This window comes from Petaurus breviceps, unplaced genomic scaffold, assembly GCF_028583685.1.
Source record: "Petaurus breviceps papuanus isolate PSGF00001 unplaced genomic scaffold, PetGlider_PUasm1.0 90702, whole genome shotgun sequence".
NCBI classification, from domain to species: domain Eukaryota; kingdom Metazoa; phylum Chordata; class Mammalia; order Diprotodontia; family Petauridae; genus Petaurus; species Petaurus breviceps.
This window is the reverse complement of record NW_027187317.1, coordinates 2702313-2715610: the sequence shown is the minus strand read 5'-3', so window position 1 is coordinate 2715610 and position 13298 is coordinate 2702313. Positions and strand designations below refer to the sequence as shown.

The 13298-nt window shown below is 37.9% G+C and overlaps 1 protein-coding gene across 2 annotated transcripts in view; it reads right to left on the bottom strand.

Annotated features, from left to right (window-relative positions):
- Window positions 1-583: 583 nt before the first annotated feature.
- Window positions 584-13298, bottom strand: part of SLC30A10 (solute carrier family 30 member 10) — a 51119-nt gene continuing 38404 nt past the window's right edge. For both annotated transcript variants that reach the window (XM_069066015.1, XM_069066014.1), the window contains exons 3-4: window positions 7232-7471; window positions 584-2611 (exon numbers count right to left, since the gene is read on the bottom strand). In XM_069066015.1, coding sequence (XP_068922116.1) covers window positions 2124-2611; window positions 7232-7471 — 728 coding nt within the window. In that variant the 3' untranslated portion in view covers window positions 584-2123. The remainder of the gene's footprint in view (window positions 2612-7231; window positions 7472-13298) is intronic.

Here is a 13298-nt window from a genome sequence, read left to right as displayed (position 1 = left end):
TACTTAACTATGTAGTTTTTAGGAGACAGGATTTTTCCTCACATTTCAAAATAGGCATCTCAGAATTGTATATGTATATGCATACACACATCTCTTTAAAAAATTTTGGGTGCACGTCAATATACAATCTATTAATAGTTTTCACATAAAACTATAACACCCTAGTGTTGGCAGAATGTTAAAAAAAATTAAAGTCTTATGGAAACTGACAGGAAAAGCCCAATTGTTTCTTTGGTTGCAGGCTTGCCACCCTCATTAATATTTAACATAGTAGAATGTGTCAAAAATGTTAGCATTACAAACTTCACATGGTTTCCTTAGTTTGTGTTCATTTGTGTCATCTTCTTACATTTTTTGAAAAAGTCGGTTCAATTTTGCTATAGACACTTTCTGAAAAGCTATAAAGTGCATATTGCCATATCTACTAAAAGGATAGAAATGCTCTTTTGGGGATAAAAACCCATGGAGGCAGTTTTTCAATTTACCTCTCTCACAGCAGAAGACTTGGATAAGAAAATAGGATGCATTTTCAAGAAGTAAGAAGTGGACAATTCCATCTTTCATCTGCACTAGTGTAATTGTTCCTGCCTCTAAAACTCACGAAGGGAAGAAGAAATAGTCTATATTAAGTTGGAAAAGCTATTGTATTGCCTTTACCAACTTTGCATTACAGGAGATTTCTTGTGCATCTTAAGAGGACTCAAATCTAAATTTCCTGAATAAGTTTCACCTTCACCTAACCTGTCACCTCTCCTGGGACTCTCCAAGCTTATCCAATTGCTGAAATTCCACTGAGACACTATCTTCATCTTTATACCCCATTGAAATACTGATATTGAGTAATGATTAAAAGGATGGTGTGGGCTTCAACAATAAAAAACCTGGAACTATATTTTAATCATGTGTCCACTTCAATTGGAATAGGAGGTTCAGAAAGAAAATTTCAAATCCCTCAGAATACATTCAAAGTTATAATTAAATAAATCTGCATTTTCCCTTCTAACATAATTTTTCCTATCAGATTGCTAAAAAGGAAAGTTAAATAAATACAGGAAAATATGTGTAATTAAAGGACCTGAACTGGGCATGAAACTACAAACTAGCTTCTTTATTTGGTAGGAATGAAAAGCAAAACGTTCTATATTTTAAAATCTGGATAATGTCCATCTTCTCCTGGTCAAAGACAGAAAGAACCTGTGTGATCATTTAAAAAAGACCTAAAAGGATATTCAGATGAACAGCTTTGTCTTAGCCAAAGCAATAAATGGGAGCAGCCCCAAACAGGTTGACTGCTAAAAACAAGAAATGTATGCTACCCTAAATATGGGTTTATTTTCCTGCAATATTAAGAGAAAAAAATACTTTACTCAATACTTCTAGACCCTATAGCTGTGGTTGTCTTCATTTAAAAAAAAGCAAGCAAGAATCATTTATTTTCTCTACCTCTGAAAGTAAACATGTTATCAAAGATTTTTTTCTGTTGAACTCAATAATTCCTTCCAATGTTGCTGAGTCTTTTCCAGCTTATTGAAGTCCCCATCTTATTCTCTTTCAAAAAGGACCCAAGGTGTTGAAGAGATGAAAAGGCAGGGTAGAAATTCATTACTAAGGACTCAGAAAAGCACAACTATTGTGGGTCTTCATATGAAGTGCATCATCCATCAGCTCACCTCAGAATGGGCTAGAAATAGAACTCAGTCAAAAATGACCAAAAAAGGAGATTGGAGGTAAAGAGAGAAAGTTTAAATCCCAATCCTGCAAAAGCATTGAATTCTAGTCTCCAGTTCACACTGTCTCTATACTCTTTCAATGTATCTCAGGAAATAAATGTTCAGACTAAAATGATAACAGGAGATGCTCAGGTAAACACATGAACAGTTCAACAATATTCACCTGCGTGGGACATGGGGCGGGGGGGGGGGGGCGGTGTAGGAAAGGATTGTGAATCTTAAAATTGCCAAACATTTTTAAAAGGACTTAATCCCTTATTTTAACACAGAGTTGCATTACTAATTTTGGTCAATAGTCACAGCTCAGGGAGCCCTTCCCACAAGGATCAGCTGCAGCCAACTAGTGGCTAAGCTGCCTCTCTCAATCAGTTGATTTTCAATGCTGAGACCAAATTAAAAATGGGTGCTATTGACAAAGATGAGATCTCCTTGCGTCTGTTTAGCAGCTGGTCCCCTGTCACTAAGACGATCTGCTTCAATGACAATTGCAGTTGTGTCATTTCGACTTAAGCCATCACTTCTGTATGTTGCAGTTGGGGGGCAACCATTGGGTTCTGTACAGCCATTGATGTGGGTAAGTGACTGCATCTCTGGAGGGCAGCAGAGTTGATCTGAGCAGGTTTTGGAGATGCAGGGTGAGTTGCAGAGGCGCGTCCAGTCCTGCTCCAAGGATTCCTTCTGGTCCACATATTCTGGCTGGATGGTTACATTGTGGATCCCTGCATTATGGAAAATTTCTCGCATTTTTAAATGGGCATCTTTGTAATCTTTGCTCTTTTGGCACTTGATGTGGAGAGTGGCAATGTTCTTCCCACTTACAAGTTCCCAGATGTGCACTTCATGTATGCTACTAACTCCAGGCACATTGGATAGTTTGCCCACTAGAAGAGAGAAGAGAAAATTAGTATACAAATACCAGAACTAAGAACCTGAGAATTTTATAAAGATAGCAAAAAAAAAAGTTATTAACCAAAAGTTCTGGGGCAGCTAGGTGGCACAGTGAATAGAGCACTGGCCCTGGAGTCAAGAGAACTTGAGTTCAAATCAGACCTTAGGCACTTAACACACACACACAAAAACTAGCCATGTGACCTTGGGCAAGTCACTTAACCCCAACTGCCCTCCAAAAAAAAGTTCTGACCAACAGAACTAAAATACACATGGGGTCCATTGAAATATTTCTATCTATGTCTTGGTTTAAATCAGCCCTTACCAGATAAGAAAACTCTTACTACAAGTAAAAAAAAAAATAATTGTGCTTCAAACAAATATCTCCCCTTCTTATTTCCATAATATTTTAAGGTTTACAAAGCACTTTGTTCATAATAATTCCAAGAAGTGCATTATATAAATATTATAGTCCCCATTATATAGATGGGAAAACTGAAGTTCAGAGAATTAAGTACTTTGTCCTAGATCAAACAGTCATTAGACATTGCAGCTGGAATTTAAATTCAAACCAGGTCTCTCTTCTGCCTCCAAGTCTAATGTTCTTTTCACTCTAGCACACTGTATCAAAAATCAACAAGTGTTAAATGCCTACTATCTTCTACTCATTTGTGTTTAGGCACTAAGGATACAAATGCAATTAACAAAATTATTCCTATTCACAAGAAGTTTATATTCCAGTAGGGAGACAAGTATGTATATAAGTATATATGGAATAAACATGAAGAGAATAAGGACAAATCAACACCAAGTATTTAAATATAAGATTCAAAGGGGTGGGCATTAAAGAAAGTCTTCATGTAAGACAATGCTTGGGTTTTATTCACAGTGAACCCTCTTTTTCTCTGAATTCCCACAGCACATAATAATGCTAACACCAATTTCTGCATATCATGATATTTTGCCTTATACAGCTATTTAAATATTTATCTCATATACCTTCAGTTTTGTCTAACTAGATTGTAAGCTCCTAAAGGGCGGCCCCTTCATTCATTCACTCAAAAAGCATTTATCAAATTTGCCTGCTACGAGCCAGGAGATAGAAATACAACTGCAAAAAAGGGGGGAAAAACGAAAAGAAAAGAAACAGTCTTTACCTGCAAAGGGTTTACATTCTATTGGGGGGAAACAGCAGATACATAGAAAATTCAATGTAAAGTATATAGAGTGTAGATACAAAGTAATCTCTAGGAGGATATCAGAACAGATTTCTTGTAGAAGGTAGCACTTAAGCCAAGTCTTAAAGAAAACCAGAGATTCATTGTGGCAGAGATGGGGTAGGAGTACATTTCAGGCATGGGGGAGAATCTGTGCAAACATGTGTGGCTCCCTCCTACTAGGGCATGGTTGTGCCTATGCATAGCATTCAATAAAATAGCTATATTCGATTGACTGCTAGTTTCTGAAATAAAATACCCATGGGGCTTTTAGAACCCTACATCTATAGCTCACAATCCGAAGGGAAATAAGAGTATCGGACAGGGGGGAGGCTAGATGAGCACCGGCCCTGGAGTCAGGAGGACCTGAGTTCAAATCCGCTTAATGCTTACTAGCTGTGTGACCCTGGGCAGGTCACAATCCCAATTGCCCTGCCTTCCCCCTCCAAAAAGAAAAAAAAAAGAGTATTAGACAGGATTGGAAGACACAGGTCCTTGTCTTAGCTTTGTCAGTAGCCACAAGCATTAAGTCTCAGTTTTCTTTTGCTTTTTTTTTTATTTTTGGAGAGGGGAATGCAGGGCAATTGGGGTTAAGCACCTTACCCAAGGTCAACCATGGCTAGTAAGTGTTAAGCGTCTGAGGCCAGATTTGAACTCAGGGCCTCCTGACTCCAGGGCCGGTACTCTATTCACTGAGCCACCTAGACGCCCCAACTCTCAGTTTCCTAACTCCCACTCTGCCTACCCTAGTTATTATGAGGATGAAATTAAACAAAGCACTAGGAAGAACTTTGAAAGTTACAAAGCCCTATTAAAATGTAATCTGTTATTGTTATTTCAATAATCTTTCTAAAGGGATGACACTGAAAAGTGTTACTTATGTAAATTCATGGGATAAGTCACACAATTTAGTAAAGTTCTATATGGATTACAATGGCAGTACCTACATACAGGGCAAGTGGCTAACGTGGAAAATTTATCAGTCAGTAAAAATGTATTAAAGTGTCTACTATGTTCCAGGCACTGTGGTAAGAAGGAAGGAATAAAAAGGAAGGCAAATGACTGCCCCTTTCCTCAAGTACCTCATAGACCAGTAGGGGAAAAAAGATGTAAATATCAAAGTACAAACAAGTTATATGCAGGGAAAATGGGAATTAATCAGCAGAGATCAAGCACTAGAATTAAGAGGGATTGGGAAAGGCTTCTTATGGGATTTTAGTTGGGACTTGAAGGAAGCCTAGGAAGCCAGGAGGTGGAGATAAGGAGGGAGAACATTTGAGGCATGGGGGAGAGCCAGTGAAAATGCCCAGAGTTTGGACATGGAGGGTCCTCATAACTCCCTGTCAACATCTGAGCTAAGCAAGACAGCAGATTACCCTTTATAAGCTCAGAGTCCCATTAGCTGGGTTACTAGTCAAATATTATAATTATTAATATTATCTCCATCTTTTCTTTGGGTCATATTTCATTTCCTAAATGCATTTTGTGTGTGTGTGTGTATCATACACACACATACACATATATATGTGTATGTGCACATGTTATCTCCCCAATAGAATGTAAGCTCTGTGGGGGCAGAAAGTGTTTAATTTTTATCCCTACTGCCTACCATAGCGCCAGACACATGACACAGGGGAATGGGGAAGGAAAGGGAATAAGCCTTTATATAATGCCTACTATGTGCCAGGCATTGTGCTAAACACTTTTTACAAGTATCTCATTAACAACCCTACATGTAGTTATTATCCCTATTTAACAGTTGAAGAAACTGAGGTAAACAAAAGTTAAGTGACTTACCCAGGGTCATACAGCTAGTAAGTATCTGAGGACAGATTTGGATGTGGGTCTTTCTGATTCCAGACCTAATACTTTATCTACTGTGCCACCTAGGGCTTAACAAATGTTGGTTAGCTGACTAGCTCAACATTGGATTCTGCATTAGTAAATACAGCAATAATAAATTTGCACAAGCCAAGAAAACAATATACACAATGACTACAACAAAGTAAGGGAAAGAATAACCACAAAACAATCAATAGTGAATGCTGAAAAATAAACAAGCCTAGTCTAAAGAATATATGAAAAGACAAAGGTGCAAGGCCCACAACTGAGGTACGATACAGAGGTGTTCAGATTTTCTTAATGTATTGATCAGTTTTGCTTACTTTTTTCCTTTTCTTTTTGTTCTTTAAGATATTTTTATATGGGATTGATCTCTAGAAGAAGATAGGGGAGAGATACTGGGGAAAATTTTGGTGATACAAAAAAAAGATAAAACTTAAAAAATTTATTTAAAAAATAAACCTGTACTGTATAAAATATATTCCGTTTTCTTATCTTATGGCAATTATAGTCTGAATAATGGCATAATTACTTTCCCTTACCAACATCTGAATTATTCACACATAGCCATTTCATTAACATTAAATATATATACATATATATGCATATGTATGTATGTGTGTGTGTGTGTGTCTCAGAACTTAAACCTATGGGTTAAGCTCTTAAGGCTAAGCAAAGAAATACAGATCAATTCAAAAAGAGGTCAGGAATGATCTGAATTTTAATCCAGCTATTTTCATGCACTATAACAGACTGGATACCTTTGCCATACATAAAAATTCAACTAGCAAACATGCAGTACCTAGAGCATAAATGGCTTTTTTAGACTAGGAGCAGCAAGAGAGCAAAGGTTCTTGATAAAGACAACATGGCAAATTAAAAGAAATTTGATCTATTTCATAAGGGTGAATAGTCCAAGTATTGACTCTTGGAGTCCCATATTCTCAAAATTCATAAAGATACAGAACAGAAAGGAAACTTAAATTCTTACATACAAGGGTCACATAGCTAGAATGAAAATACATGATGGAGTTTCTACAACCATAGAGTTTTGAGGAGTTCCAAATACATAAATTAAAAAATTCTCCAGAGATAACACAAATATTATTATTTATGTCATTAAAATTGAAAGAGTATGGCATAGTGGATAGAAAGCTGGCCTTGAAGTCAGGAAGACTGGGTTCATGTCCCACTTCACACTAGCTATGTTGCCCTGGGCAAGTCATTTAACAATGACAGGGTCTAGGTAACTAAGACTATACATTAGTGAAAAGATGCCAACCTGCATGATACTGGGAATTTGATATCAATGAAATTGTAGTCCAGTTCATGTCTATCTTTATCATTAAAATTACACTGAGGAGCAGCTAGGTGGCGCAGTGAACAGAGCATCAGTGATGGATGCAGTCAGGAGGACCTGAGCCTCAGACACTAAACACCTATTAGCTGTGTAACCTTGGGCAAGTCACTTAACCCCAATTGCCTTGCCATCCCCTCTCCCTCAAAAAATTACATTGAAAAAGGCACCACAGATTAAAACTAAATTCAACTTACCCAATTCTTCCAAATTGATACCTTTGGGAACCATCTGTAGCAAAATGAATGCTGTCTCCTTGATGAGTGGAAAGGCAGATGACAAAATGATGATGACCATGATAATAGTGAGGCTTGGGTCAATATAGCACTGCCAGTTACATGGAGCAGTTTCCTCCAGAGGAAGCACATAGAATATGATAGCAGCAATCACCACAACCACAGATCCCAATGCATCTCCCATTACATGCAAAAGAACACCTATCAGAAAAAAATGTAAAAATCACAAAGGTCATCTCAAATCTGTCAAGAATTCTCCATAAGTCCATCAAGATTTTTGTACATGCTACTTTGGTTAGAAAAGTAGGATAACTCAGCAAGACATGCAAATAAAGTGCCATCATTCTTCAGAAAGTCGTCGAATAAACAAGCTTTTATTCTCTGGGAACACAAAGAAAAGGAAAAATAACCCCTGCCTTCACAGAGCATACAGTCTAATGGGGAAGATAACATGCAAACAACTATGTACAAACAAGCTATATACAGGATAAATTGAAAATAATTAACAATAGAGGAAGGCACTAAAATTAAGGGGGAATTGGGAAAGGCTTCCTAGTGGATTGTAGTTGGAATGTGAAGAAGTCAGAGAAGCCAGAAGGCAGAGATGAGGAAGTAGAAAACTCCATGCATGGGGGCCAATTGGTGAAAATGCCTGGAGTAAAACAATGGAATGTCTTGCCCAAGAAACAGCAAGGAAGTCAGGATTAAAGGAAGTAAAGAAATAAAGAAGAAGCAACCAGTCCAGAGGATGGTCAGGAAAGAGGTTTGATGAACCTATAGAAAGCATGAATTCTCTATTTCATCGTGCTTCTTCTTTTATTTTTCTTCTGTCTTCTCAAACCAACTTGTTTAGGATCCATTTTACATAATCTAAGTGGACAAGTGAGTCTATAGATGGACACATGATTATCATGAAGATGACTATTTTAGATTAGTCTCAAACTTTTTTTAGAACAAGGATAATGAGGACACATTTACTAGCTGTGTGACCATGGGCAAGTTACTTAACCCTGTTTGCCTCAGTTTCCTCATCTGTAAAATGAGCTGGAGAAGGAAATGGCAAACCACTCCAGTATCTTTGCTAAGAAAACTCCCAATGGGGTCACAAAGAGTTGGACACCACTGAAAATGACTGAACAACAACAACAAGGGGTAACATAAGAAGGGAGGAAGTCCTTTTCATTCCCCTTCTCTCCAACCAAGCTTCATTCTTTTCTCTTTTATGTATGCATTTGCCTACAATTTATCCAGATGATTATATTCTAAAACACATAGATGAAAAGATCCTCAAAAGCAATGATTCCACCATATTCTTGTGTTTAACAAAAGGCAAGTAATTTGTTGTTCAATAAATGAAGAGATACTGAAGTTAACAATAATGCCTTTAAGGGAGTATTAGGGTGGTGGCTAGGTGGGGCAGTGAATAGAGCACCAGCTCTGGAGTCAGGAGGACCTGAGTTCAAATTTGACCTCAGACATTTAACACTTACTAGCCATCTGACCTTGGGCAAGTCACTTAACCCCAATTGTCCTGCCTTCCCCCCTCCCCCCAAAAAGAAGGGAATACTAGGCATAGTCAGACATATGCACTAGACTTTAGGAAAATAGACATCAAAAAGTATAAAGAAAATATGTTTATACTGATCTTGTAGTAAAATTCTGTTTCTTTTTCCTTATCTTTTTCCCTCCCCTCCCTCTTCATTCTCTCTCCCTCCCTCCCTCTCCCTCGCTCTCCTTTTCTCCCTCTCCCTTCCTCTCTCTCTCTCCCTCCCCCTCCCTTCCTCCCTCTCCCTCCCTATCTCTTTTTCTCCCTCTCCCCCTCTCTCCCCCTTTCTTCCTCTCTTTCCCTCTCCTTCTCTCTCTCTCTCTCTCTCTCTCTCTCTCTCTCTCTCTCTCTCTCTCTCTCTCACACACACACACACACTTTTCCCTCCCTATCTTCTTTTTAGTTCATTGTCAGTGATCCTGGAGCAAGAAAAACATTTTAGAGAAAGGACACATTATTGATCTCACTAGAAGTCTTTGAGCAAAGAAGCAGGATGGCCATTTGTAAGGTATGATGCAGATGGGATTCTTGTTCAGATAAGAGTTGGTCTAGATGGCCTCTGAAGTCCCATCTAATTCTCAGATTCTGTGATTTTAGTAACATTTTCTAAAGATATAAATTATACTATGTAAAACCAGAAGACATGCAAAGAAGGGCAAAGGACCTATTCAATGGAGACAATGAGGTGATTCTGTTCTTTGGGTGAAAACTTTTCAGAAAGATAGCAGATGGTTATGTCTGTGTTTTTGTGTTAAGAAAAAAACAGCACTCGGGGCGGCCAGGTAGCACAGCGAGTAAGAGCACCAGCTCCAGTGTTGAGAAGACCTGGAGATTGAATCCCGGGTTCAGACACTTAGCACCCACCCAGAAACACCTGGCCGTGTAACGTTGAGCAAGTTACTTAACCCCAATTGCTTAGGGGCGGCCAGGTGGCTCAGCGAGTAAGAGCACCGGCTCCAGTGTTGGGATGACCTGGAGATCGAATCCCGGGCTCAGACACTCAGCACCACACCCAGAAATAACTGGTCGTGTAACCTTGAGCAAGTTACTTAACCCGATTGCTTAAAAAAAAAAAAAAAGAAAAAAACAGCACCTCTAGAAATGAACAGTGAACCTAAAGTCAAGCATGAATATCTCTGCTATTAGAGGCTATTAATTATAATAGAAAAACTTCTGGATCTAGAATCAGAACACTTTGGTCCAAATTTTGATTCTGCTATTTACTATCTTAGAAAAAGTCACTTAGTTAGCTTCAATTACTTCACCTGTAAAGTAGGTGGACTGGACTTAATGATCTCTGAGGTCCCTTCCAGCTCTAAATCTCTTAACTTTGTTCATATTTCTTGGTTTCCTACAGTTCACATTGCACAATTATAAATGACCCCAACTATTTGGTTATTAAGACTTTCTCATAATGGTTTTCAGTTTCCCACTTTCTTGTGCTTCATTGATTCAATTAATAAATTGCTTCCTATGGGCAGCAAATCCAGGATCTTCCCAACATTTGGGTAAAGCTGGGTGCGGACATTCAAAATAACCTTCTGTTGTACTATATGGAGATGATTGATAATCTCTCCCTATAACTTTAAGAGTAAAAATAATCTGGGGTGGCAAGGTAGCACAGCGAGTAAGAGCCCTGGCTCCAGTGTCAGGATGACATGTGGATCGAATCCGGGCTCAGACACTTATTACCCACCCAGAAACACCTGGCCGTGTAACCTTGAGCAAGTTACTTAACCCCAATTGCTAAAAAAAAAAAAAAAGAGTAAAAAATAATCCCAGCTCTTTCTTGGAGGATGAAGGCAAGGGTTTAAATGCACTGACAGGCATCAGGAGGTAACTTACCCCAAATTCAAAAGAATAACTCTCACATTTTTATTACTGACTTCTTTTTGCTTCTGAAAGAGCTTTGTAGCTTTTCAGTCCCTGTCACAAGCCCAAAAAGTTAACATCTAAATATCTCAACTCAAGAATCATTCAGGATATCTCACGACAAAAAGAAAAAATTGAGAACCTAATCTTTGACACTCCCTTCACAAAATAGGCCAAAGCAACTCCATAAATTCCATTTGTAATAAATATACATAGTCAAGCAAAAGAGAGAAAATTAATTTCTGTTCATTTTTTCAAAATAGAGTGGTGCATATGGGTGGAAAGCAAGGTGGAAGGGAGCTGGAATGCTACAGTTGTGAAATGTTGCCTGCTCTTGAAGATGAACTATAATATTAGCTTTACTTAACTATTTAATTTTGTTACAAGAGAACTATCTCAAAGTGGAAATAATCTATAAATGTAATATAAAAAATCAATAAAACTTTTTTAAAAAGACACATTTTGTGTAGAATCACCATCTCCTTGTATTTATTTGATACCTTTCATGCTACCTTAATGATTTTTGTGTTTTTTTTCCTTAATTGTTTCCTAACTGTTGGCATTGTTCTTTCAATTAGATTACAACCTCCTTGAAGGCAGGGACAGTATCTTGTAATTATTTCATCTTTCTAATCATTGTGCCCATCAAAGTGGTAAAAATGTAGAAGATGTTCAATAAAGTTTTGTTTAATTTGTGTCAAAATCCCTCTGATGTGGACTACTTGTCTCTGCATCATGATTTAAATCCAAAGACATCCAAAGATTCAAGTTCAAACCCTAGCTCTGACACTTACTACCTGTGTGACCTTTGGTATGTCAATTAATCTCTCAGTCTCATTTTCTTTATCAGGAAAATGACGTGGTTGGATTATATGATCTTAAAAGTCTTTTAGATCTCTACAGCCTATCAAAGTCCTGTATTCAGGTTTCACGTAAAACTGCTGAGCTATCCCTCCATTTCCCCTAAGAATCATTCAGGCATAAGGACTTAGAGCTCAAGGGCATCTCAGAATCATAGAATTTCAGAGATGGAAGAGACCTCAGAAGCCATGAAGTCCAACCAATACCCGATAAAGAGTCATCTTCACAACATCCCTGACAGGAAATTAGCCATTCCAAATCCTTATTTTTACAAATTTTACAAATAGAGAAACTTATTTGAGGCTGAGGGAAAGAATGTGATTTTCAAAGAGTTACATAATTTTAAAATTGTAAGGGACTTTCATGGCCACCTAGTCCAAACCACACCTGAAAAAGAACCCCCACTATAAGATACCCCAACAAAGTCATCCAGCCTCTTCTTTAAGACTTCCTATGGGGGGGTCTGTAGCAGCAAGCACCCCAGCATTCCCAGGGTGGCTGCCAACACAGGTTCTTAGATCTGCTTCTCTAAAGGAAAGCAACTCAAAATGGGTTAACAATCTTGCTTTAATCAATCAAACATATCATTTACCTAGTTCAGGGGGAAAAGTCAGCACCCCAAAGTATACAGAGGTTACAAGCAGAAGTTACAAGACAGAGAAACATTTCAGCAGACAGGCTTCCAGACTGTCCAACCATTACATACATCCATACCTAATCACAGTTACCAGAGAGGGAAGCATCAACATCTGGGTTTTCAAAGCCGGGAGCTCTCAATGGCTGCCCAGAGTCTCATCTGGTCAAATCACACAACACTTCTCAAAGTGAGCCCCAAAACAAAGCCTCACATTACAGATTATATAGCCTTCTCCTGGGTCAGAGAATGTAACAACCCCCTTGACCTATTGTGCAAGAACCAAGATGTGGGCATTCCTGAAAAACAAGCCTCCTACCACAGGCTCCAGGTGCACTTAACCTAGGGGCAAGGAAGATCTTAAAAATTTACATTCCTATAACAGGGTCCTACTACCTCCTAGGCAGATTCCATTTATAGATACCTATCTTTAATGACATAAAACCTAAATTTGACTCTCTACAACTTCCTCCACCCACTGCTTTTTTTTTCAACCATTTAATTTTTTAAACTGAACTCACTAAGCACTTCCTATGTCAGAAATACTGCTATGCTGTATTATTTGATCCCCATACAATTGGGAGGTTTTAATGCCTATTGCAACAAACTCAACAACAACTTGTTTTACAGAGAAGGACTGGTTGTTAGAGTTCAATAAAAGTTCATCATTTGGAAGATGACTTATGTCACATGGTTAGTCACAATGCTGCTAAGTATTCAAAAGAATGGAATCGCCAGAATTCTTTTTATTATTCCAGTTGCTAGCAATGAAAAAAAAAAAGAAAGAAAGAAACTATACAATCCTGAATCATGAATTAGTGTCAAGTAACACTCCTGAACTTTGAAATCATCTTTGCTCTGATTAGTTTATCTAGCACTTGGGAGAGTCACACATTTTATTGAATGTCATACCTATCACTTTATGTATTTTTATGGAGTTAAAACGTATTTGGGAATTAGAATAAAACAAGAAGAGGTACATTAAGAGAAAAAAGAAGTGATTATCCAAGACTCGAAATATGTTTAAGTTCCATCTGGTTGCAGACTACAAGATGACAAATATTTACCTCAGATAAAAATGTTCATTATCTTATTTCTCAAACTCAACCTTCCTA